Source organism: Melopsittacus undulatus, chromosome 3, assembly GCF_012275295.1.
Source record: "Melopsittacus undulatus isolate bMelUnd1 chromosome 3, bMelUnd1.mat.Z, whole genome shotgun sequence".
NCBI lineage: Eukaryota > Metazoa > Chordata > Aves > Psittaciformes > Psittaculidae > Melopsittacus > Melopsittacus undulatus.
Window position 1 is genome coordinate 9,045,000 of NC_047529.1, and position 27,250 is coordinate 9,072,249.

A 27,250-nucleotide genomic window follows, 5' to 3' on the forward strand; every position below is an offset into this window, starting at 1 on the left:
CCACAGGCAGCATAATTCCACACAACAGCAAAGAGGGAAGCTCGAGCATCAAGGGCTCCAACAGCCTCAGCAGGGTGTGTGTGGAGGAACACAGCCAAACAGCAGCTCTGGAGCGCCTGAAGGAACCTCTTCCTAGACAGAGACCTAAGGCAGCAAACACAGACCTATCTTACGGCAACACTCAACATCCAAGACCTTCTAAAAAGAACCACCACCCCCCTTCTTCCACTCTTATAGAGCCCAATATTAACGACTACTACTTCCTCGCACCCCTCACGACCCGCCGCCATTTTGTCCTCCCCTCCTCTCTCTTCCCTCCCCCGCCTCGCTGGCTGGCGTCACCGTGCGCCCCGCCCCCCTCTCGAGGGCGGTGCTCGGCGCGGCTGGTGCCCGGATGTGGGAGGCTCCACCCCCGCCTCCGAGCGTTAGCGCCGCTCGCGCCCCCTCCCCCGCTCCCTGTGCGCCGTTGCGGGTCAGTGCCAGCCTCTGCCGCAGTGAGGGGAGCTGAGCCGGAGCCGAGCCGAGCCAAGCCGGGCTGGGCTGAGCCAGAGCCGGCGGCAGCGTCGGGCCCGGGGCGCGGCGGCGCCGAACACGCAACAGCGACACCGGGACTCGGTGGATTCATCTGTGGGGGAGACGCCTGACACCCGCCCGCCGCCATGGTGAGGACCCTCCCTCGTTTCCCCTCCTCACAGACCCCCCGCTCCCGCCCCGCCGGAATATTCCAGACCCGGCTGTGCCGTGCTGCGGGGGTGAGGGGCGAGGCAATGGCCCCGCGGCCTGGCCCGGCCGCCGCTCCGGTTCGTTGCTGCTGCCCTGCTTCTGACCCGTCTCCTTTGCCTCCCGCCCCCGAGCAGTCCACGTCCTCCCTAAGGCGACCGCCTCGCTGGGCTTCCCCTTGCCGCTCTCCCCGCGGGCCACCGCTGTGGTAGTCCCACGCCTCTCCGGGGGGTAGGCACGGCCGCCCGCTTCCCTTCTGCCGCCTACCGCCGCCGCCTCCCCCCGCCCCGGCAGCGCTTATGGCGCTTGGTCGTTCTATTCCCCCCGCCTCGTCCTCCGGCACCCCCTCACCTCACTCCCGCCCCCAAACCCGCTCCTCCGCTCCCCCCAACCCCCCTTCCCCTTAGTCCGGGGTTCGCCCTCCCCGGCCTGCGCTTCATCTGTTTTCCAGATGTATCAGCGAGCCCGGCATTTTGGTAGCGATGTGCTGTGAGGGTTGGTTTACAGTCTCAATGGGGTTCCCTCCCACCCCCCCGCCCTTGGTGCAGCAGCGTTTCTCTGTTCATGTGCAGACCGGAAAGCTATAATGCACGTAGCCCATGGCAGGGAGACAGGCTAGATAATGTATACTTTAATTGGGGCGCGTTTAGAAAGCTGACGCTTCAAATATGATAGGCATGTGGGTTTTGAGACTGCAGGAAGAAGGTATGCGGTATGTTCAGGTGTGTGTATTGGAGTCGCTCTGGGTTTTAAATCATGACGATTTAAATTTCCCTTTTGCTGCCGTAAAATTAAACCAGAGATACAGTATGGAGTCCTGTAGTATTTTACGTCGACACTAGGGGTGTCTCCTGCTTTTCACCGCTGCCAAGAAATCAACGCCCTTTTTTAATAAACATTTATTTTAGCCTAAATTATCCAGTACCCTGGCTTCAGGAAGACTCTGGCAATATCTTGGTTTTACAGCTGGAGAAATAGAAGTGGTGTAAACTTTTTTGTTCTTAACCCGTTAAAAGCAAGGCCAGCTGTTTATCACATTTCACATTAGACCTCACAGAGTCGAAAATGGGTTTCCTTTTGTTTTTAAGCAGGGGTTTGCAGACTTCCCATTAAAAAATAAAGTTGTAGCAGAAGCTGATGCACTATGCCCAGGCTGCCTTTGCGTGTGTGCTTTAATGTCTGTTAGGTATGTGTTTGGAGAAATACTTTGAAATGTATAAAGGTTTGTTTTCAGTTGGACACTAAACCAATGTGTTTACTGAATGCCTTCATGCAGTCTGGGATTACATTAAGACTGTGAGAAAAGACAGCTTGTATTTTGAGACCAAGATATTAGTGAAATAAAGACTTAAAAAGAAAAAAGTTATGATTAAAAATTGCACCATAGTTGCAGTACTAACTACTGTGAATATACAGATGAACAGTGATCATCTTCCACACAGCACTTGTGCTCATGCTTTCATTAGTTGGGTCTTCTGTGAAAATTTTGTTCTCAAACACTTGCCTGATACACTAATGTGCATAAATGTGAAGAAAATGTTATTTAATCATGATGCCTGTGTTAGTGACCTTTGATGAACCTAACTTTCATGTATGATTATGCTTTTTCCTCCATTCCGTTGTAACTGAAGTTGTCCTAGCATATTTTGGTGGTGCAGTCATGTTGATGATTACTTTGTGACTTCTTGAACAGTATTTGTGTCTGACCAATTGCAATATGTAAATACAAATGCTGGGGGAAAAAAGGTATGCTGGATATTATCTCTGCCAGTAAAGGTGTTTGCTCATATAAGCAGTAACTACACCAGGAGAGTCTTCACTATAGCTGTATCAGTATGGTGGGTCTGATAACAGCGATCTTGGATGCCTAATAGTCTGAAAACCAAGCTTAAAACTAAGTAGCTGATAAACATTAAAAAAAACCAACAACCTTACCTTTTAGCTGTCATTGTTTTTGCTGTCACTACACTGTGGATGTTGTCACTGAAAGCATTCACTTGTCATGAAATAGACCTTGTTTCAACCTTTATTTGAAGAGAGCAATTCTTTTTCACAGTTTGAAGTAACATTTCTTTTGTATTTGTACAGGACTGGAGAGTTGTCAGTTATAGGAAAAGAAGAGGTGAATGTATTGTGTTCATAGTAGGTAGCTTACAATAAAACATAAACATCTAGTGAATCAAAGAATGTAGTGCTGAATGTTTTGCTGTAGTCAGTTCTAAAATAATCTATTGACAGAGCATAAGATGATGTGTCCATTACATAATGGTAGAAGTAATGTTGATATGCTATTTCTGTCAGAGTTGACTTAGCAAGTTTTTCCTATGAGTAGTATTTTCTAGGAAAAGGTGAATAGCACAGATAGATGCTATTAAACAGTCTTGGTTTTGGATAGGTAAATTCTGTTTTCTTTGGGTGGTGTGTATTCTGGCTTCATATCCAGATCTTGAGCTTTCTAATTGTAGGACAGAAGACACAGAATTCCTCAGGAGTCACCCCAAACCATGTTAAATGGTGCACCATCTTCTAAGCTAGATTATTCAATTGTTTTGACTCACTTCAGTAGCAGTGCTTCTGGTGCATTTTTTCTACCTGAATCTGATCTAACAGTGTTTCTAAATTACTGAAGCCTCCTGTTCCAGCAGAACATTTTTTGCAAGAAGCCAAAAAAACCCCAGAAGACTGTCTTGAATCATTGTTTACTGTTTACCAGGGATTGTATTAAATAAGTTGGTTCTTAGCTGAAAAAAACCCTAGTTACTCCATTACCAAATCATTTCCCAGCTATCATTACAGACATCTGAAACGGTCAGTTCAGTTTTGTGACAGGTAGCAGGAACTCGGGGACACCCGGGTAATCCATCTTACGCATGACAGCATGACAACTGGTGGTCTTCCACCACAGGTAGAATAACTGCTCTAGGATTCAAGTGTACTTTGGTCTGAAGAAGTATTTGTTAGGCTTATTTAAGCCACTTCATTTAAAAAATATATTTTATTTTGGAAGTAATTTCTAGAGGCACAGAGGCCCAATTTAAATATGAAACTTAACCATTGTGATCACAGATCCTGTTGGTGGAGGAGGAGACATTTCAAAAACGAATTATATTTTTGTCACTGTTTCTGCAGTAGAAATAGATTTCTGCCTTTACATGGTTAAACAGTTTAACAGGGAGAGATGAAAATTGAGTAGTTGAGAGGAAAGTGGTTTGTAGTGGACATGCATCAGGATCTTCAGAATATTAATCTTCTAAGGCATCTGACTTAGCACTGAAAGGGAAGGTTTAAAGGAGTGAGTTTAATAGCATCCAATTTGTTTTTTTAATTCATATTTTAAAAGAGGTGGGACTGTCTTCTGTCAATTGGTGTCAGAAAGGGAGGTCTTAGTAATTTTGTTATTTCTGAGGAAACAAATGAGGCAGAAATACCTATGTTAGTGCCAGACCATTTCTTGGTCTGCTGTCTCCTCGTTTCACTCATTTTTGTATGTCAGAAAGGTATGTAAGAAGTTGTTAAGGTGTAGGCAAGCTGCTATAAGAAAATTATTTATCAGTTTTGATTGACATAATATATACTTTGAAGAAGCGATTAATGTAGCAGTGAAGATTTTACAGCTCGCTTGTAGCTGGGCCTTGAGTCAGTGATTACCTGGCAAAATTGCAGAAAGAATAGCTTTTTTTAATTGTGGGTATGCTTAATAGTATTCTACTGTAATTCATAAATTGCACTTGCATAATATTTTTCAACATTGCTTTGATTTCCCTGCTAGTAAAAGAAATCTTTTACTTTCCCACCCTCTTTTATTGCCTGTGTTTAGCCGAATTTAAGAAAATTGTACCCTATCCTAAAATGTTACAAATCTGAATAGGAGTTGAATATGAAACTATTAAGACTTTTGTTTAGTTATATGAAATGGTGACCAGAAATTGTGTTTGTAGGAAAAACTTTCTTGTAATTTGAGCTAATATCTGACTTCTTGAAAGCAATTTGGTCTTGATTTCCTTGCCCCTCCTCTTTCCTCTCAAGCCTGTTCTCCCTGCTCTGGATAATATCATTTGTGAACTTGTAATTGGGAGAAAAATTACACTGTGTTGTTCTTTGTTGATCATCAGCCAGTTCATTTAGTGACACATTTCCCTATTTTCTGTCCTTTTCTTCTTCTGGCCAGGATATTTTTCTCTTTTCCGAAGCTTTATTCCTGTGTGTTCCTTACAGAAAGACCATAAGGGCAAAAGGGGCTGGCTGTTCCTGTTCTTCCTACATGCTGCTGCATTGCCAGAATCATCAGCAGAAATGGGGAAGGTGCTACTGTTGTGGGCCTTGTTATGATCATACTCCTCTGCTTCTGGAGGAGCAAGCCCTAGGGGAGTCAAGATTGAAGTGATGAGGAAGGAATGATGAAAGGCATGAATCTACATCGAGAGAGGAGTGAACAGTGCTTATGCTTAAAGGTTACACAGTTGGAACCTTCTGAGTAGGGTATAGTAAGAAAATAAATACCTCATTTTACTTGCCTGCCTCTGTTAATTAAAACAGAAAAAAAATTGTAACTCCTGTGAAACTGTAAGGATTTTATTGGCTGACTTGATTATATAAATTACTTAAATATGTTCTTTCTTTCCCAAAGACCCGTAAGAGCTTATCTTGCTGTGCTCTCCTGAAGCTGGTGAATATTGTTCTTGTTTTACACATGAAAAAGTGTGAGGTCTTTGTGAGGTAATAACTTGTCTAAGGCCTTTTTTATACATGAGTATGTGATGTCAGAAATTACTGTTTGTAGCTCTGAAAATAAGTAAGTCTAAATCAGTTGCTGAAGTAAATAATTTTCGAGGTCTTGGGGCTGATTAATTATTTGAGTTAGAATGTAGCCATCAGAAAGTGTGCTGGCACTGTCCATTTGGCTTAAGACATGTGGTGATGCACAGTAATTGAAAGCTTGGGCATACACAGCCTTTTTTCAAAATCTCTGTAGCAGTGTTACCCACTTCAAGTGACTTATTTAGAGATTACACCTGGAAATGGGCCTTTTATATCCCATAAGAGCTTTTCAGTTTCTTAGATGTCAGTGGCCTAAAATAATCTTGACACCAGCAGTTTGAGAAAGATCTGCTACGAAGATTGCTTTAATGTGCTGAACGAAGTGGGACAGACTTGGATATGGACCAACATCTTTTAATCTGGGGAACAGATAAATCTTTCAGTATGCAAGTTCAAGCATTGTAGGAGTATTTTCACTGCTGTTTCCCTGGATCAATGATCAGGAAGCTTGAAGTATTTGAAATTCATGATTTCGTAGTGATTTAAATACGGGAGTAGAAGCAATATATTCTGCTTGATGTATGATGTAGCTAGATCGTTTTGGTCGCTGTGTGAAATTCTGTATTTCCTTAGTAATATCAAATATTGAGATCAGTTTAACCAGGGCTAAACTTAAGTTGTGGCTTGTTTTCCTATTTAGGACTGTTCTATGTAATTTGAATGGGGAAAAGTCTGTGGCAAGGTTATTTGTTTGTTAAAGTTTCAGGTATTTCTAAGAATAAAACCTACATCTCTCAAGTAGAGTAATTTTTGGGGTGACAGTTCTTTTAAACAGGAAAATTTAATCTTGGCATTTTAATGTAGCTTTCTAAATGTGTAGCTTGACATTTTTTATCTTGGTACCTGCTTTTTTAGGCCTTCTACACAAAGACCTTTAAAACGCTTCATATATTGCTTTTTAGATTGTACCTAGCGCAGCCACAGGCATGTTATTACTTTAACTGCTTGGGAAGCTACATAGATGGTGCAAACCAGGTTGGAGACTATATCTGACTTGTTTGTAACTTGACATTCAGTTGGCTCTGCTATTGATACTCCATTCCACAATTAAGGAAGAATCCCTAGAGATACATATAATCCTTAACTGCATTAAAGAAGTCTCAGAAACACTTTAAATGCTTTGGATTAAAGGACAGCATTGCTCATGAACTGCCAATAACAATCTTGGCTTCCAAGCTGTGAAAAGCTTGTGCGAGGAAATACGCTCAGGTGAATATGTGTGAAGTCTTGTGTTGGTGGACTTTTTTAAAGCAAACTGTTAAGGCAAAAGATCAGAACTCCCTTAGTAAGTTGATACGCCGCCTATTTTAAAAAGCTTATGCAGTTTGAAGTTCACAAGCACTTTGTATCATTGTCCAATTAGGTAAAGAATTTAAAAAATGTAGTAAGACTTTTGCTAAAGAACTTAAGTAACAAATTGGGAAGGATAGGAGAGGAGGGGATGGGGTAGCAGACAGGAAGCCTAGAAGTGAAGGCCGGGATTAATGTATTTTTGTGAGGAAGCCCAGCTACTGGAAAAATGGTTTCAGCTGTCATTCTCACAAGAATATAATCATAGGATCATCTTGAAATGCTGTGGAACTTCTTTCTGTAGTGTATTTGTGACAGATACGGAGTTTTTTTTTTTTTTGCTGTTTATTTTAAACAGCTAGAACCTTTGGGAAGGAAGACCTCAGCTGTCAGTACTTCTCTCTTTTTCTGCCCCTTTTCTGTTGTCACCCTGTGAATAGCTCCTTTTTGTACATTTGTCAGGTGTTTGGGTTTTTTTTAATAGGTAGTAAAAGACAAAACTACTGTTTCACTGCTGACTATGTAGTTTCTGAATAGCATCACTGAAGTTGAAAGAAGTCCCCTTGAACTCCCTATGCTCAAAGATGCTATGACTGACAGAACTTGAAAAGGAGTGTGAGTTTTTTGTTTTTGAGATAAACTCCATGGATATGACATTAGGCCTGAGCTTACAAAGAACTTCTTGCGTATTTCGTAGGCATAATGACAGAACAGCTCTTTTGGTGTTGTGTATGTAATGATGCCCCCTTTGGGAAGCTGAATTTACTATTGAGCCATTACTTAACAGGCTTAGCACCTTGGTGTCTGAGTAGTCATGGGTCAGCTTTGTTGATAACACTGGAGGAACATGTCACAGATTTCTCAGATAAAAGCTTGACTGCATGTAGATCTGCTAACAAGTCTAGAAAAAATAAAAGGTTAATAGCAATTCTAACCAGCAATAACAAAAAATCCCAAATGAATAAATTTGATTTTTATATTTTATTTAATGAAACTATCTTAGCACTCTAATCGTTATTCTTCATAGAGGTATCTAGTAAAATATCTGTTCCCTACATATTCTTAAAGTTTTTCAGGAATTCTTACAAAAATGGGGTTAGCTTTCCTGAAATAGCTCATTGAAAACCCTAAGGTTGGTTATTTTAGTAATAATATTAAAGCAGTTGTATTGTGCACTGCTGGGTTTAGTTTTTCATTTCATAAAGTGCATTAAAAATCAGATTAGTGACAAATATAAAACCAGAAAAGTTAGTAAGTTTGAACTGTGTGTAGTCTGGGATGTTAAGTTGCATCCCTCGTGTTGGTGCGAGTTCATTTCTTAAAAGTTTTCTTTTAAGAAGCCAAGAAAAAATGAGCAATGAGCCAGAAGGTGGTCAAATTCCCTTTCTTAGTGACAAAACAAAGTCACATGAGTAAAAGGGACTAAAATTGAGGGGGAAGTAGTAGCTGGTGGTTTAAAATTTGGCATTGTATGTAGTAGTATTGTAATGCTCAGTAGTAGGGTCAGAGCAGCTAAAGATTCCAGAAGAATTGGGAGGAGTTGGTTTAAGTGAGAGAGTGGGTGGTTTTTAGCAATAGTTACATCGTGGCTGCTTTCTCAGAGGTATTGTTTAGCATCTGTGCTGTGTCAAAAATGTTTTGTGAAGTTAATCCGTATTACCCAGCATCTTACAAGGTGCAGTTAAGACACACTAAGATTAGAAGTGTTCCTTGAGTTGCAGTTCATGCCATACTGGTGTACAAATACATATGTATTATATGGTGCCTTTAAGGTTTGCAAGCAGTAGTTTTGGAGCTACAACCTATGAAGAGAAGATGGGAAGCTGAAGAAAAACAGTAGCCTGTGGTTTTGTGGGCAGATTGTGTTTACATGTACAGTTGCATCATTCTTTGTGGAGTAGATGCACTTGTGATTTGTACTGTGCCTTGGATTAGAATGACTATATTCTTGATTGTGAGCTTCCAAAGCAACTGGTAATTATTACTGAAAGACACTGAGGCTCTGCAGGGATGCGTCTACTTGACTTATTTTGGCACTTGTGGACCCTATAAATAGCTGTATTTTTTTCTAATGCTGCTTTGCATGTACTTTCATGCTTGCTTTTATGTACATTTACAATTTATGGGAATTTACAGCTCTTCAGGACAGCTGTTTTTAATTTTATTCTTAGTTACAGCAGTTAATAAGCTTCGATTTCTAACAGGATGAAGGAATAATTTCTTTAGCAAGTGCTGTGACTGTTTACCAAAAATAATGCAAACATCATTTACAGTAATGAGTGATGTCTCTCAGGGATCAGTGTTGGGACCAGTCTTGTTCAAAGTCTTTGTGGGTGACACGGACAGTGGGATTGAGTGCACCCTCAGCACATTTGCCAATGACACCAAGCTGTGTGTTTTGTTTGATACACTGGAGGTAAGGAATGCCATCCAGAGGGACCTTGACACGCTTGTGAGGTGGGCTGATGTCAACCGTATGAAGTTCAGCCAAGCCAAGTGCAAGGTCCTATACCTGGGTCGGAGCAATCTCAGGCACAGCCACAGGTTGGGCAGAGAAGAGATTCAGAGCAGCCCTGAGGAGAAGAACTTGGGAGTATTGGTCGATGAGAAACTGAACATGAGCTGGCAGTGTGCGCTTACAGCCCAGAAAGCCGACCGTATCCTGGGCTGCATCAAAAGAAGCGTGACCCTAACTATTCTGTGATTCTGTCTATAACTGAGATTTTGGATAATTCTTCAAATATCTGATATATGATCATAGAATGGTTTGGGTTGGAAGGGACCTTAAAGAACATAGAATCATATAATAGTTATGGTTGGAAAAGACCTTAAGATCATCTAATTCCAACCTCCCTGCCATGGACAGGGACACCTTCCACTAGACTGGGTTGCTGATAGCCTCATCCAACCTGGCCTTGAACACTTCCAGGGTTGGGACATTGTTTATAAGCTACTAAAACTGGGTTGGAATTCTAATTTAATCTTTTGAGTACCCTTTTATTAGCTTATAGCTGAAGTGCTAGATGTCTCTCTTTGATACTGAATGTTAAATATTTGCATTCTTTACATAAATATGATACAAGTCAGTTCCTGCCCTGAAGAACTTGACCTAAAATAATCTGTCTTTTTAATTGCATCTGAATACTATTTCAGATGACCAACTCCTGAATTGACATCACCTCAATGTTATGATTTAAAAAAAACAAGTCAGTATTTTCTCCATGACACAGGTCATATAAAGAAAACTGTTTCAAGAGTTTGGAATAGTCCATTGCAGTGAAAACCTTAATTGAAGTCAGTGTGGTATTTTTTATATGACTTAAAATGGAAGCTGGTAATACCTGGCAAACTTGTTTAATGTTTTGTAAAATTCTTGGTATTTTAATTACAATGATTTTGATCCCTTTCTATTGGATCACAGTGTTGGTAGGGCCTGTTTTCAAACTGTGTGACTCATCTTTATTCTTTACTGAATTCTTCATGAGTCCCTGAGTGGCGTAAACTAAACCAGAGCTTGTTAAAATGTCTCAATTTAAGAGCTGACAGCTGTAAGTTCTGAAGAAGTTATGTTCCTTTTGAAAAGGGAGGGGGAAAAAAAGCCCAAACCCTAAGTATTAACATTACTGTTAACTATTAGAGATGGTTAATAATACTGGAATACAATCTGTTTTGCACATTCTGTATCTATGCAACAGGTCCCTTTCAGCATAGTCTGCTTCTTCCTTGGATTTGCAAATTTTCCCAGTTCTGCATCTTTGCTTCCTTGATTGTTTTCTGTTCTTGTCAGTTCATGAAATAAATTACTTTTTCTGTTTTCAGATACATGTCCTTCATGCAGTTCTTTGCAGTGTTCTTCAGCCTCTTTAGTGATAGATCATGAATGACAATTTTATTTATTGTTGTTTACCATTTGTGATTTTTTTTTCACTGTACTATTTTCATTTTCTCTCCTCTTGTTGGGCAGACATAAAACACTTATATCCCTTCTTCAAAATCAGATGGCCCTTTCTAGCACTAAGTGGTATTAAATTCTCCATGATTTTTTTTTAACTGGGAGGGAAGGCTGATGACAGCATCTATTTATGCAATCTGTTTCTCTGCTCTTAGACCATTTGATCAAGTAGCCTGCTGATATGTGTGACTGTCCTGAATCTGTTTTAAGTCCCTGTGTGAATATTGATTATATTCTCTGAATTGGCACTTAAACCTTCCTGATCAAGGAAGTTGGACTCTTCTAAACTCCTAGTAGACTATTGTATGCAGTACAGCTGCATCAACTTTATTTTTCCTCCGTTCCATTTAAAAAATACCCATGCAAGTCTTGACAAAGCCTTAACCCTTGCAGTTAACTCATTATTGAATACACTGTTAAAATCTAAAATTCCGGGTAGAGAAAGATGCACTGATCACATTGGCTTTAGTATTTCCAACCTCTTTCTATGAATAAGGAATTTATTCCACTCTAGTATAATCTTTTTCACCAAGGAGTATAATTCAGTTGTATGATGCAGTATAATGTTAGCTTCATTTCTAGAATGTCTTTATTTTCTTTCCCATCTACAAATACCACTTGTAGTGAAACAGTGAATCTGTGTCTAAATCTCCAGAAAAACTGAAGCCTTCTAAACTAACTGATGCTGATCTCCCTTTTATTTTTTTTTTCTCCCAAAAGTTTACAAGCTGCTTGTGTTGAGAGACCTTTGTCACATAGGTTGTGAACAAATAGATTAATTGGTCTGTTTGTCAGTTGCTGTCTAGGGATAACATGCTCTCATTTCATTTCCAGCTAGGTTCTCATCTTTCATATTTGCCACAGCCTCATACACGTGTGAGATATATCTGATCAGTTGCAAAGCAGGCCTGCAGCCATTTCTTGGAGAAGCTAGGGAGGAGGTTTGTTTTCTCTGCCTGGGATACTGTGACTATTGCTATTTTCTGACTTTTGGAAACCCCTTTCCAATGAGAAGTATTATTCCACTACCTAAAGGGGGCCTACAAGAATTCTGGAGAGAGGCCTTTTTACAAGTGACAGAACAATGGGGAATGGCTTTGAATTGAAAGAGGGAAAATTTAGATGAGATACTAGGAAGAAATTCTTTACTGTGAGAGTAGTGAGATACTGAAGTAGTTTGCTCAGCGAAGTTGTGGCTGCCCTATCCCTGGAAGTGTTTTAACCTCGACAGGGCATTGAGCAGCCTGGTCTGGTGGAAGATGTCCCGGCTCAGTGCCAGGGGGATTGGAACTACATGATCTCTAAGGTTACTCCCAGCCCAAACCAGGCTATGATTCTGTGGTCCTCCTTTTCTAATGCTCAGAGCATTGCTGAAGAGCAGTAGATTCTATTAGAATAGAATAATAAAAGTGATCTATTCTGCCTGTAGAATTAGGGTTTTCGGTGTTCTGTGTAATCATATTGGTACAAACAAAATCAGGAATTTCAGAAGCTTCTGGAGACTGAGTCACCCTTAGTTTTACTCATTTTTTTTCTGTATTTGAAGTGTCTCAAACCATATTTTTAAGAGGTATGGGGTTTGATTCTGTAGATGTTTTAATACTTGCCTCTAGCTTTTGAAAATTACCCCATGAGCAATTTTAAATTTGCAAGTATGGTAACAAGTACTGAACCTTTAAATGACAATAATTTCCACAACATACTAAAGCATGTTTACAAACCATTGCAGAGAAAAGGAAGCCCACCTTTCACACCTCTCATAACTCCAGTGGCAAGAGTGCCTGACTGGATCTATTACAGAGAATGCAACTCATTTTTTGACTATTTCTCTTAATTTTGGGGGGAGGTATCGAGCTACCCATTAATTTGGCAGAGTTCTTACTGGGATTGTTCTAGAGAGCTGTTAGCTGAAACTCTGTAGTTCTTTCTGGTTTTATATACCTGGAAGCTGAGAATTAAGTTGGTGTAATCGAAAGCAGCCGTATGGGAGCGTATCTATATATAGTAAATTATATTTCAATATGGCTTTAGGTGAAGTTAATATCTTCTTGTAAAATAGCTGTTCCTGTTTCTATGTAGGGCAGCCAGTTATTAAATCCCAGTTCTGCTGGACTACTGTTCTACTGCTTTGTGTTGGAAATTTTGAACATGGTCTTTTTTTCTTGGGGCAGAAACTGTTTTATCTCCAATTTGTTCCAGAGAAAGGGAGATGCTGAAAGCACTTTTAATTGCCCACTAAATATTTTACTTGTGGAATAGGTGTTTTGACTCTTTTGAGTAGTTCCGTCTGTATTTTAGAGATTATAAAATGCTAGATAATATCTTGAGTATGATCTAGTGTAAGTGCTGGTGAAAACTGTGACTTGGTTCACAGTCCTTCCAGGTTCTCAGGGATGCTTGTTATACTTTGGCATCATGTTTTGAGCAGAGCTTTATTATCTTTGTTCTATGTTACTTTATTTTTCCAAATCTGGAGCTGTTTTTTCACACAAGCCTGACATAATTTACTGCTTGCAGTTGCTATGTTCGTGTTTGGCGATAAAGGGAAAAATGCCTTCTTGGAAATGAAGTGATTAAATCTGAGATGTTCATAAGTGGCCAATGCCCAGTTTATATCTATCAGTATCTTGAAGAACAAGATCAATGTGATAGGTCTTTTGTTTCCCTTTAATACCCTATTGTCAGTTGATGAATTTCTTTGTTATGAAGATGTTGACCCTTAGCTCTGATAATCCCATGGCGCCTTAGTCACTGGGTATAATCAGTCACATGTTGTGCTTTCTTTCATACTGTTTGTTATAAGTTTTTGCATTATATTCTTACAAACAAAATTGCTGCCTTTGAAATGCTCTCTAGAACTCTTAAAACTCAGCTTTCATTATTCATAAGGACTTACGGTTGGGATTTTTTAATTTATATAATTTTTCATTGATATGTCTGTTGCCTTGCAGTCTTTGTATCTTCTAACTTGTGTTGTACTTGGATTCCAGATTTTTTGGTTGGACAGCATAGTTTTGTTTTCATTTTCACTGGTGTGGTCTTTGTCTGTGTAACAACACAGTCATGGGGTGGATTGATTGGGAAACTTCATTGTAATTATCTTTAAAGTTGAGAAAGAAGGCTGCTGTGGTCTTTGCTTTAGCTAAGGGAGTTGAAAAAACTTCAGTGAAGAGTCTCCTGTAGTAAACCTAGGAAGAGGTTTTGAAGGTGAAACCAATGTGTCAGCATAAGTGGAACAAGAAAATTAGCATCTTGCCAACTTTTTTGTGACTCCTCCATAAGCAGTGGAGGACCAGCTTGTCATGTGAACTCCTGATTGCATCAGATCATACTCTGATCTAGTGATGGCAGAACTTTATTGTTCCTCTACTAAAGGTTGAGTTGCTCCAGAATCTTTCAGGGAAACTCCTTTCCTTGGCTTTTGGAGAGTTCATTATTCATTTATACACTTAAAATTACAGGCTTCTGAGAATTTTTAAGAGTGATGCAAGCTTTAGAAATGCCAGCTCTATAGTGATTGCATAAGTAGATTGGGTTGTTGCCTCTAAAGAGCAGTAGCTGGGAACTGCCAAAAGTGAAATTGTCTAATACCACAGAGGAATCGTATGTTAGCTCATAAAGTTAACGCTTTTGTTCCTGTGACTGGTTTTCTCTCAAGTTGTATTTACAGATTGCAGTGCTTATGCAAGGTTTTGCTGTGAGAGTTCTGAGCTGTTCTGCTGTGAGAGTTCTGAGCTGTTCTGTTGTGAGAGCTTATGGTTTCTTGTACAAATGAGATTTTGCTTTTCTCCTCTATATAACAAAATTTGTTAATTTTCTAGAAATGTGGCAGTCTTTTTTTCTGCCTCGCCTTGTTTTAAAAACTGTAGTATGTTTGGGTTTAGTACTGTTAATTTTCTACTTGACATTGCAAACTGAGGGAAATCATAGAAGAGAACTTTATTATTCACACATTAGAGATGCAGGAATCAAATTATGCAAAGTTTAAAGCAATTCAGTTATCTTTTAGATTTTTATGATGTGTACATCAAACTTGGGGAAGATGATTTGAGCACACAGACTCATATCCAGTGAATGGTTTTACCAGTATACAGTCTGACTTTATGGCTTCTTTTCTCCTTCAAATTCAGGACAAGGACTTTGGAGTAAAACTCCTTTCCATCTTTGATCCTGCTTTCATCTTACGCAGTTTTACAAACTCTCTTTGGTGTTTCTACTTGGTCCTTATGTCTCATTCTGTTTTGGGAGGCAATTTTTCTTCAAGACACCATTTATCTGCAGCTAAGTAATAATGTTGTATGTATGTATGTGTAGACACACAATTAAAACAAGTACTTCATACCTTCAAGACCATGTAAGTTTAGATTTTTGCTAGAAGCTCTGCAATTGTAATTGAGTTCAGATAGGAAATGCAGTGGCATTTATGTATATGAATAGAAATGATCCTTGCTATAACTGAACACATTATGGATTGCTTTTCAGTCCTGAACACTTGAGATTGAAAACATGAAAGTTTAAAAAGACTCTTTATTGCATTTCAATAGATGCACTTTTTATTTCTATGTTTCTTTTAATATTAATAAAGCCAAAGTTGTATTAAAGGCTGAATCCTCTTACAGTTACACTTTTGATTCCTTTAGTTTTTCTGCTTAGTAGAAGCTTTGGCAACAGTAGCTATCTCTAATTCCGGGTTTGCTTCTTGGTTTAGGGCTTCCCTGTGATATCCTAGAATAGCTACTGTGATGGCCTTAAGCCATTAATATCTCATATTGGAGGAGACCTGTGGACAGTGGAGGATTTAAATAAAGCATAGCAGAAGTGACTGGCCAACTGCCAGCTAGAGGACAAGTGGCTTCCCTTAAAATGACTGACAGAGTTTGAGCAGTCTGGATTAGATGGTGACTAAGGAGTAAATTGCAGGCTTTCCCTAAGGCTTTGTATGGTCTTGCCTCCTGCATCCTGAGAGGGGATGTGGTGGAACCTGATGTACACCCAAGAGGGAAGTATATTCTACAGAATTGTCGCTTCTTTTGTTATGAACAAATTGAATAAATGTATCCAAAATAAGGGGTTTGTGGTAAGACTTTTTTATTTTTATTTCTTTTTTTGACATGTGGCAAGGGGAATTAAAACACTTTGTGTACTTGCAAAGAACAACAGTGCCAGAATGCTGTAACAGCTTTAACCTGACTTGATCTCTACTGTAATCCCAAATCCAGCAATCCCCTTTGCTGTGGTTCATTATCTCTGATGTTGGCAATGTAAATGCCATGTTGATGAATTAGGTATTAATCTTTTTTTGAGTTACTTCAGTACTAAAGGTCACAGAGTGCTGCCTCTCAAGACAACATTAACAAATCTAGGCTGCTTTGGGGTTAACACATTTAAAACTTGAAATCTTCTCCTTCCAAAGGTAAGTTAAAATAAGCTGTGGGGGATTTTGATTTTTTTATCAGTGCCCTTTTTTGTCTATGGAATACCTGTAGCTTTCCTTGATATTTACTGTTGATTTGCATTGAGGTGAGGAACTCGGGGTATTCACAGCAGCTGTAAGACCTGTCCCTTGTACCTTTGTAGTTTCACCTTTGAGTTAAGATCACACATCAGAAGTGAACACTGACACAAGTTCAGTGGTTTATCAGAATTCTAGTAAACGTTCTAAGAAGTGTAACTGAAAGTGTTGGAGAAAAAGTTACTATCGATTCAAGGGTTGATGATTACACTCGTCAGCAGGTACAGAGGAGAGAACAGTTTATGCTGCAGTCACAGAGCAGAGGCCGTAACCAAAGAGGAAGGTGGAATATAAGAGTATGTTGGCAGGCTTATGTCACTAGTCTTAAACAGCTAGCTGGAATTGTAACAGAGATGCTGAGGAGTTACGATGTATCATGTTAGATAGTTGCATAATCTTGAAAATTGTGGCTGCCAGAAAATAAAATACCTCTAATCAAAGGAAACCATAAATTGGTTGGACAGCAATGTATTAAATAAATATAACTGTTTTTTTTTAATCCTAAATGAAACCTGTTAATTACCTCTGCATCTTTCAGATTTTTTTTTTAACAGAAAATATTACTAGACCTTCTACAGCATTTGACATTTGTGTAACTACATTATCTGGGCCTTTAAAACATGCTTCTCAGTTTCTTCAACTCTTGTAGAATCAATATTTGGATAATGCTTGTGTATGTGAATAGCAGATAGAGGAAAACATATTAGCAATCTCTTTGTAAATCTAGAGTTGTAAAGTAACATACATCTTTCCATAAGGGTGCAAGAATTACATTATAGCAGTTTCTAGTTTTTCTCTGTGTGTTGGACAAGTTCGGCTTAGTGTCTTCAGCTTGAGAAGCTTCAAGTATTGTGTTACAGCTGAGTCAGAGAAATTAAAAATCATTAGAGAAATTCCTAAATAAATTGAACTTTTGCAGTAGAATAAATAGCCTTCCTGCAAGGCTTTTTTTTTTCCCCTCACAGTTTATGGGTTTTCCCAATAACCAACAGTCATAGTTAGCAAAGCGATTGTGTCCCCAAAGTACTTGGAATAACTTTAAAAGCAAGCTCAAATGTGGTTTGTGTGGTGGTTTTTCTTTATATATATATATAGGGTGCATCTTAAAATTTGGTGCATGTTGAATCCAGTCCTTATCTCTGTATGTGCCAGGAACCCTTAACAGATCATAGGAAGCACAAACTAAATAAATACCAAGATTAAAGGTCAATACAGAAATTTCATAGTTTACTTCTGCGGATGGACTTGTGTTCAGAGGTGCAGGAGTAAGTAACTATAATCTGTTGCTGTAATATTCACCTGTTTTCTGGTTGAGTAAAGAATTAAACATAATGGGTATTCATAAAAAAAATACAGTATTTTTATGGAAAAGGCACTATTGCAAGAATTCTTTGGTAAAGACCATGTTCTGTGTTTCTTCCAAGACCTGTGCCGTTCTATAAATTCAGTACATGAAGCCATTAAAGTTTGGTTAATAATAAAAATTACTAATTTTAATGGGAATCTTTACTCACTAAAGAGTAGGAGAGCACAATTCTGAATGAACTAGCTGAATGCCAGACTCTTTTACAAGTCACATTTGTGGTCTGTGCTACTTATATGGTACCATTACTGTTACTTCTGTGTTTTTCTTCCTTGCATTTGCCCATGTAATCCCTTGCTTTTCTGGATAACCTGCAAAAATTCCTTGCTTGTAACCTGTTCAGTTCCTTCTGTTGAATATATGGACAACTGAATATTCACTCCAAAGGATAACAAGGTGCCCAGATTTGATGCTCCAAATACCAGAAGTGTAATGAGATGGTTTCCAGCTTCCAAATACTATATTGGCCTTGTGGACAGACAAGGTGATAGCCATGAAATATGCAGTGGGACACCTGCACAGATTTGGTTGCAAGAAGGAGTGGGGCGTAAGCAGAACTGAAGCTGTGAAAATTGTAATTGTTGAAGGTTCAGTAAACTCTTGTTTTGGTTGGGTTTGGCTTTCAAATCTTGCACCTTAAACTGCTCTCATACTATGTCAGCTTCAGGGTTAGAGGGACAAGGAATTAGGCTGCCCTTTGAAGAGTGAGTGGGTTTGTTAATGGCCTGGGAAACTAATGTAATATTGGGAAATATAGTGCAGCATATTGCTAGAAGATACTTAATTTTGGAACTTACTGAATTTGAGGTGGGTATCAGGTTTTTTTATGTATTTCTTTAATTCCTTCTGTCTGCCATGTTCATAGACCCTAGATTGACCATATGGAGTCAGCAGTGAAACTGTCACTGCTCTGAAGTTGCTTGAACTTCTACATGCCTTCTAATTTAATGCTTTTGATTTTTTTTTTGGCTTCACTTAATTCTTTCGCATCACAGTATCTGACTCAACATTAGTATAAGAACCTCAGAGGTAGATTTATTCTCTTAGTATTTGAGTAGAACATTGTGCCTCAGAGAGCTGCTAATTCCGAGGAGATGATTTGGGGGAGTTGCACTCTATGCTTGGAATACTCTTATACAAAGCGAGTACTTGGTAGTTGCTTTGCATGAAACAGTAAGACACCAAGCTTGTGGTGGGTTGTTTTTTTGTGGGTTTTTTTTCATTTGTTCTGGGTTTTGGCTGTTAGTCTGCACTATTACCAGTTTGTATTTTAAGTCCAGTCTTAGTTTTGGGTAACTGTGTTGTGATATCCTAGCTGTAAGTAGATTTTTTTCCAGTGACTGCAATGAAAAGCCTAAAAGGTGACTGAATTACTCCAAGTCAAACACAAATGCCAAATTCCCTGATACTATCTATAACATCTCCTTTACAAGTTTCCTTCTGTAGTGTACAGATGAGGTATTCCTGTTAAGTATATTGGAAGGTAACTGGTAACATGTTTTCCTTGATTCACATGCTCCTCTCCAGCTTCTCTGTATTGAGTAATTTGTTTGAGGGTGTTACAGTGGTGGTTTTGTTGTTTTGATTTGCTTCCCCCCCCCCCACACACACTGTTTCTGAATGTGGTAGATGAAGGTGTTTCTCTTGCTGCTTTTTTCCACTCACACTTTGTTCTTGTTTGTCTCATTTTAAGCCGTTTTATGTGGTGCCTGCAGAAACTGTGGGCACATCTTTCATCTGTGCTCTGGTAAACTCCTTTTAGGCTTTAATTGCTCCAGTAAGTCACATGAAATATACCGTAGGTGAGATCTTGCATGTTTCTGTGACCAACATCTGATTCAGAAATTGAAATATTGAAATGGCTTAAAGCTTCCTGGGCTTCATCTGATATTAATTTTAATACATATTTAAAGCACTGTGGATGTGCGTGTGGTATGTTCTATTAGTGCAAAAGTTTTTGGATCCTTGATAACAAATACCATCCTTTTTAGTTTGCCAACTTGTCTGGTGTTTGAAGAACATGGTGCTGACCCATGACAACCAAAGCTTTAGTAACTTGTTAAACAGCAGTCACTGTCACCAAAACCCAAACTTCTCTTCACCAAGCTGGCAGTTATTCATTGTTAAAGCTGTATGAAAATGGCAAAGCATGGAAAATGAACTCAAAGAAGGATGAGGAGGAGGAAGAATTCGCTGCAACAGGTAATTTCCATAAGTGCTTGTTATGGGGAAGAATGTGAAAAGATAGAGAAGCAGTTTTGTCTGTGGAAGAGGAAGAAAGGTCTTTTGAGTAGGTTCTTTTTAAATGCTGTCACCTTCTGCCATCTTTTTTCTTACCACTCCCATTCATTTCTAGTTGTAGTAGTGAATGATGCAAAACAACGTTTTGTCTAAGTTGAGAACTGAAGTTGATTATATTGATGATCCCTAGTTCTTCTCCCCAGCTGACATGGTTTGGTTAACTGTTTCACTTGCACACTGTAATTTCTTTCTTATGATAACAAAGATAATTAATAGTGTAGAAGGTTCAAGAACAAATATAGGAAGAACGACATAAAATGTCTTGACAACACCCTGTGAGATGTGCATGTACATAAACACGAATGCAGAAACGTTAGTAATCGTAGAATGATTCAGGTTGGAAGGACCTTAAAGCTCTTCTAGTTCCAGCACTCTGCCACAGGCAGGGACTCCTTCCAGTAGACCAGATTGCTCCAAGCCCCATCCAACCTGGCCTTGAACATTGACAGGGATGGGGCAGCCACAGCTTCTCTGGGCAACCTGTACCAGTGTCTCACCACCCTCATAGTGAAGACTTCCTTTCTAGCATTTAGTCTAAGTCTGCCCTCTATTATCTTAAAGCAGATTTGTTTCTCTGTGAAGCTTTGGTGCATAGGTCTGACAGCCATGGGTGTAACAACCAACTGCACTGTCAGGGCAGTTTGCATGTTTATGACCATTTACAAGGATGAACTTATTATGCTTTTTTGTATGTTGCTTCAGAGATAGTAAATCTCTTGACAGCTACTCCTGTACATGTACTAAACAGATCTTAGGAGACCATTCTTGCCACTTGTCCCACTAATTTGTTCTCTTCCTATAAAAACAAAAGCTGTGAAGCGTGTAACTTTTAAACTGTTCCAGGAGTTCATTTATATTTGTAGTCCCTCACATACCACCTTTTGAGGACTGCATTGCTGACATTATGGCTTTCTGGCCTTTAAACACAGTTTCTGTTTTTATAGAAGCAGAAAACGAATTAAAGGCTGATACTGTAATTTAAGTCTCAGCTATTTAAAAAAGCTGTAGATAATGCAGAAAGGTAGCATGCAGTCAAACTGTTTTAGAAGGTGTATTCTGCTAATATGTGCCAAAGAACTGTTTTCAGTCTGATGTCTTAATGAGTACAAGGTGTTTTGTAAAATGCTTTCAACTAAGAATTTAGATTCTGTTCCTAATTTTGCTAATTGCAGATTTCCTTTTTTTATTTTCTATCCACAGCTCTTCATGTCTTTCACTAAGAGGAAACTTGTTGAAATAATTGCACTTAACTATCCTACCTTGGAGGAGCATGTACAAAACTGATTTTAAGAGATTAGTATTTGAAGTAACTACCAAAGAAAGATAAATCAAGAAACACATATTTATGGGTAATATACAGAAGAAATACAGACTGAAGTCCAGTAAGAGGTTATCCTTACTGGCTTATCGAGTCCTATCAGTAAAAAGGCACAGCTGCTGAAAGGAGCAAAAGAGGATAATTGGAGAATAAAATTGAAAAGAACACTTTTTCTTAAAGGAACAAACAACGTGTTATATAAACCTCTGGAGTACTTTAGTGACATGCTTTAACTTCTCTCTAGTAAACTGGTACTTCTGCAGTATTCAGTGTTTGGTCAACATTCTGTTGGTAGACTCTGGACTGTTCCTTCATCTGTAATTGTTTTTGTGTATACATAATGATTTTGCTGCTGTTTAACCAGGAATAACTTGAAGGGATCTGGCAGCATTCAAGAAAATGTCAGGACTATTCTAAAATAATAAGGCTATTCAGAGTATTTGTAGTATTCCAGACACTTGCTCTAATTGTGTGACTCAAGAGAAGCTACTGCCACTCCAGCAGTGTGATAGTACTGCTGTCTAGATGCAGCTGAGGAAAACATGGTTAATACTAGGCTTAGGTGCCAAGTAAATCTAAATCTGCTGTTGGGTGTTGATACTGTAAAAGGTATGTTTCTTCAGCAAACCATGTGTCAGTCATTTCTAAATGTGTTAATATGGTGTATACAAAAAGATACTCTTCATGGTGAGATGTTCTAAATACAGATTTGGCAGGAAATATGTTATAATAATTTTTTAAAGTTGGCAATCTTGAGTTGTATTAGAACCTTGTTACTCTACAGTCATTTGCATAAGCTGACTTCTCTGCATCAGAGGTGAAATGACATGCTGTTTGGAGATTTTACAGTGACTTTTGTCTGTATAAATTAATATAGTTTTAAAACTATAAATACATCTCTGAAGTGCTGTTTTGCTGAACTACTGCTTACCTGTTCTTAAACAGCAAGAAAATACTTGACCTATTTAGCGCTTGTGTTTCAGGGCTTATATTGTATTTGTATTTCATAGAACGTGTACATGTACTGATTGTACTTGGGAACAAACAGGTGACATTTTTGTATTGCTGTTCAGAACATGATGAAAAATGCCTGCCCCATAGACCCAAATTGTTAATCTTCATCTTTAAGGATCAGGTCTTTGGTATAGAGGAACACTTTTGTGTTTGTCCAGGTCACAGCTGTGCAAACAGGAATCTTGGCATGAGTAGCTTTGACATTTATTTATACAAAAGGAAAAAAAAGAGATGAAAATCTTTAAAACTTAGACTTTTGGATTCGTCTGTGAAGATGAACACCTGGCACATCATACCAGGTAACTACGTTTTAACTACCTTATTTGAATACATGTAACAAATACTGAATAATTGTGTGGTTTTTACATTTTCACTTACTAGATTTTTCTGTGTTTTTGTAGATATCCAAGTTCCAGTCCTGGATAGGTAAGTATTCTTAACACTTTTAGCAGTAATTTACACAGAAAAATTAAGCTGAGGTTTATTCACTTTTTTCTTTGTTCTCAATATATTTTTGTTACTCCCTTTAGATAATTCGGTTATGGCATCTAGATGCATAGTAAGACTTCTTATAAACATTACACTTAGCTTGTGAACAGAAAAAAGTTACTTCTGTGTTTTAATTTTTGCTGCTCAGTTTTCAGAAGCATTTTATGCTTCTAGGCAGATTGCTTCTAGCAGCTTTTACTAGAAATTAACTGTCTGCCAACACTTGAACAAGGATGCAAGTGCCCTGAACAGTCTTCTAATGTAACGATTGTATATTTATGTGTGTATGTGCATAAGTGCACTGGTTTTAATTCAACTTTCTCCTTTAATTTGCAGCTTTCCAGTCTGGTGTTTTTCTTGCCTCTTCATGACCTCGTGTCTTGAGCAGCCTAGCTGGATCCCCTGGTTCCTGTTTCTTCTTGTTTCAAAATTCTGCTTTCCCCCGTTTATACCCCCTACCCTTTTATATTCGTATACATACACTAGGCTTTTACTACCTGTTTTGGTCTTCACTGGTTTTTCTGAGGCTTTGGGTTCCATCCAGTATTTTCCACATGGCACTGTTGTCCTGGATTCCGTGCCACAGTGGAATAAGTTTCTCTTGTAAATATCTCAGTTATGCTTTGGAGATTTCAGGAACCTGATGGTCCTCCTCTGTGTTTTTATTCTGCTACTTTGTCTCCCTGTAAGTAGACATTGGAGAAGTGAAGGCTGTAACTTCTCCTGCTCCACTTACAAAGCACGTGTATTGACTCTTTTAAAGAAGCAAGAGTGCTTGTGGATTGTGGGGGATAAGTGAAGTGAATGTGTTATGGAGGTAAAAAAAGCAAACAGTCCCCCCCATCAACACATCTCTTGGACATGTTTAGATTCATGAGATGTTCTGCTCCTTCCTGTCCTTATTAGGAAATGCAGACGCGTGCTTCCAGGCTAAATGTAGTTCCTCTTTTTTTTTTTTTTTTTTAATTCCCCCCTCTTCTGTCAAGTAATCTTTGTATTTTTGTTCAATTTTGTATATTTTTTGAGAAGTCTTCCTGTGCAAGTGCTCACCTATGGAATCCTTGCGCTCCACGTTGCAAAGAGAATCACTGCTGGATAGAATGTGTCTTAGACTCATCTTAAATATGTTTTGCTTTCTTGTTTAAAACACTCCCTGAAAAATAATCTTTTGAAGATGTTTGGTTATGAATCTCTTCAGTTACCTGTTCACCTCTTTGCTGACTGATTATGAAAAAACATTAAGCATGTGTGTACTGTGTTCTTCTCTGGTTCAAAGGGAGGCATTTGGGGCAAAATGCCACTTTTAATTTTAGTGTATTTTGGCGTTTGTGTTGCAATAGTTGCAGATTAAAGGATGTGTGAATTCAAAGTGACTGTACCCTCAAAGTTTGAACTTTTCTTCCTATGACTGTGTTGTAGTGCAGCAAGGATTTAAAATCTTAGTTTAACTTCCCATTCAGTTACAAAACAGGAACATACTAACATAGTGCATTACAAAAACATTTAAGTGTATTTAAGTGTATGTCTGAATTTCTGCTCATGTAAACTGCTTGTTTGCATCATTCTTGGTGAATCCTATGGGGGGGGCATGGGCAGTTGGCTGAGAGGAGAAAATATCCTAGTTTTCTTATTCTTACTGAGTAACATTTGTCATCATGATTCATAAGGACATGACTGTTTCTGTGAATCAAATAAAATGGTAAAGCACATTATGCGAAGTTTTGAAATTAAATATTATTCTGACATGAAAAGTAGCTCTTGCAAAACATACAAGCTGTGAGTTTGGGTTTGGGAGTGTAGAATATGGAATTGGAATTCTTACTGTGTGGACTGCTGATATTTTCATGGGAACTCTCATCAGAGGAGACCTCTCAATGGTTTTACATTTCTTTGTATGTTTTGATAACGTAGACCTATCCAAGTAAAACACTGTCCATGGTTGTTGGATTTAAAATACACATACACATTTAAATAACTATGTAACTTGTATTGCTTGAGATCTTCACAGTGCTGAAACTTAAAATAGTTCCTCTAAGCTAATTCAGGAATAACAGCAGCTTTGTTCTTTTTTTGTGTTTCAGGGAAATGAGGCAAGCTACCCCTTGGAAATGTGCTCTCACTGTAAGTGTAATTGCTACTTTATATTCTTAGGTTAATCTTATTTGGAGACAGATATATACAACTTTCATGTATCAATTTCCTGCTTGAAATGTTACACAGTTTATATACTAACCAAAAGAGTAAAATTAAAAAGTGAAATACTATCTCTAGAAATAATACAGCTTTTGCTGTTGGTTTGTAAAATCAAGAAACAGTACATCTTAAGAAAAAAAAAGAATATAATGATAGTTTTCATGTCTGATCATAGAACAATGAAGTGTTACAACTAGTAGCTGAACTGGTGGGGCTTCTCCACCAGCCCTGGTTCCACAGAGATGTGGAACAGTAGCTGGTGGTGTGGTACGTGCTGCGATAAGAGTGAACTGTATTGCCTGAGCTGTCTTTGCACCCTCAGAGGAAAGAGATGGAGGCTAAAGGAGCATTTCTTTCTGTGTGTGTGCTTGCAGCCAGGCATTTAGGTGAGAAGCCTCTTGGTGTTACTTGCTTTTGGCCATATGAGTCTAAAATTCATTGCTCTGTCTCGTGGGGTTATTCTACCCTATAAAAATAACCAAGTATTGCTTGCTGAAAGCTGCCCAAAGAAAGGGCTGTCTTGTGAAATGTCCCTGTGGCGTTATGCTGAGTATGCTTATTTTTAACTGCTTTTTTCCCTTGAATGTTTTTCTTCAGCACTAAGTCATGTGTAGACCTATGTATGTATGTATGGGCTACCTGATAAAATTCCTCATCCTTGGTGAATCAGATCTTGTTTATAAACAAGATAATACTTCAAGATAAGGACTGTTTTCTAAATTATTTTCACAACATTAATCATAACTGAATTCCAGCTCTCAGAGGTCAAATGGTAATAGAAAATAAATAATCATGGAGGAATGTTTTTCTAAATATGCTTTTCAGGGAAATGAGGCTTTAGTAATTTGCAGGTCCTCTCTGCCAATACACATGTCCACATGAATTATAATTTTGAGTCATCAGTTTGAAAACACTTGAAACTTATCCACAGCACTGCATTGCTGTGTTATGCTCTCAGTGTATATTTAGTAGATAAATATGGACATGTGGGTGGAAGTTGTGTACTTGATGAAGATTTTGGTAGTCTTTTCCAGAATCATGTGTATCAGTCTTGGGTTACTGCACTATTGGCCAGTTTTTCTTTAGGGACAAACTGGCTTCTCAGGATTTTGGTTCTTAAACTAGATACATCTCTGCCAGAGTTGTAAGCAGTGTGTTGCCATCCTTAACTTCTGATTCTAGGAAAAGCTATGGTCATTGGTAGCAACTGCCAACGTAAAGGTTTATTAACTGAGCTTGTTTTCCCCCTCTTATTGCAGAGAGAGATAAGTTTTCATCATCATTTTCTGTGGTTAAACTGTATGTAGAGGATATTGTTGTGTAAATCTGAGATTTCACGTGATTTTTCTGCTTTGGTGACCCTTCTCACAGAAAGTGAGCTGCTGCTTTGAGCAACCCAACTGCACACACTAGGGAAGGTGTAGTTATCACAGGCGTTTGCTTTGCTTGATTGTGCCTTATCACTGCAATGTGTGACCAGCAGGTCAAAGGAGGTGTTCCTGCCCCTCTGCTCTGCTCTCGTGAGTCCCCGCTTGGAGTATTGTGTGCAGTTCTGGTGTCCTCAACATCAAAAGGACATGGAACTGTTGGAACAAGTCCAGAGGAGGCCACAAGGATGATCAGGGGACTAGAGCACCTCCTGTATGAAGACAGGCTGAGAAAGTTGGGGCTGTTCAGCCTGGAGAAGAGAAGGCTGCGTGGAGACCTCATAGCAGCCTTCCAGTAACTGAAGGGGACTTACAAGGATACTAGGGAGGGACTTTTCACTAGAGACTGTAGTGATAGGACAGGGGTAATGGGTTCAAACTTAAACAGAGGAAGTTTAGATTGAGTATAAGGAGGAAGTTCCTTACTTTAAGGGTGGTGAGGCACTGGAATGGGTTGCCCAGGGAGGTAGTGAATGCTCCGTCTCTGGCGATGCTCAAGGCCAGGCTGGACAGAGCCTTGGGTGACATGATTTAGATGGCAGGGGGATTGGAACCAGATGGTCTTAAGGTCTTTTCGAACCCTATTCTATGATCACACTGTGCTTAAAAGATTTTGCGTGCCAGCAAAGCTTAATAAGAGCTGGTTTGTTTTGGGACACAGATGTGTACAGTAGCATGTCCGTAAGTTCACTCAGTATGTATTCAGCTGGTTCTTCAAATATTAAATGTTTGTGCTGTTTCCAAGTACTTGTTATTGACAGGGGAGATGCTTTCCAGGGCAAAACCAATCAATGTTTTTTTAAGATCATTTGATAGAGTTTTAATGATTAGCCTTTGGGGAAGCTGTCAGTAA

General features: G+C 38.9%; 1 protein-coding gene across 3 annotated transcripts in view; it reads left to right on the plus strand.

Annotated features, from left to right (window-relative positions):
- Nucleotides 1–420: 420 nt before the first annotated feature.
- Nucleotides 421–27,250, plus strand: part of PPP3R1 (protein phosphatase 3 regulatory subunit B, alpha) — a 42,548-nt gene continuing 15,718 nt past the window's right edge. Inside the window, exons 1-3 of one of the 3 annotated variants that reach the window (XM_034060338.1) lie at nt 421–662; nt 22,447–22,714; nt 24,859–24,898. In XM_034060338.1, the coding sequence (XP_033916229.1) occupies nt 24,886–24,898 (13 nt within the window). In that variant the 5' untranslated portion in view covers nt 421–662; nt 22,447–22,714; nt 24,859–24,885. Of the gene's footprint in view, nt 663–22,446; nt 22,715–24,858; nt 24,899–27,250 lie in introns of those variants that run through there. The other 2 variants (XM_034060337.1, XM_031047512.2) reach the window with 2 other exon arrangements.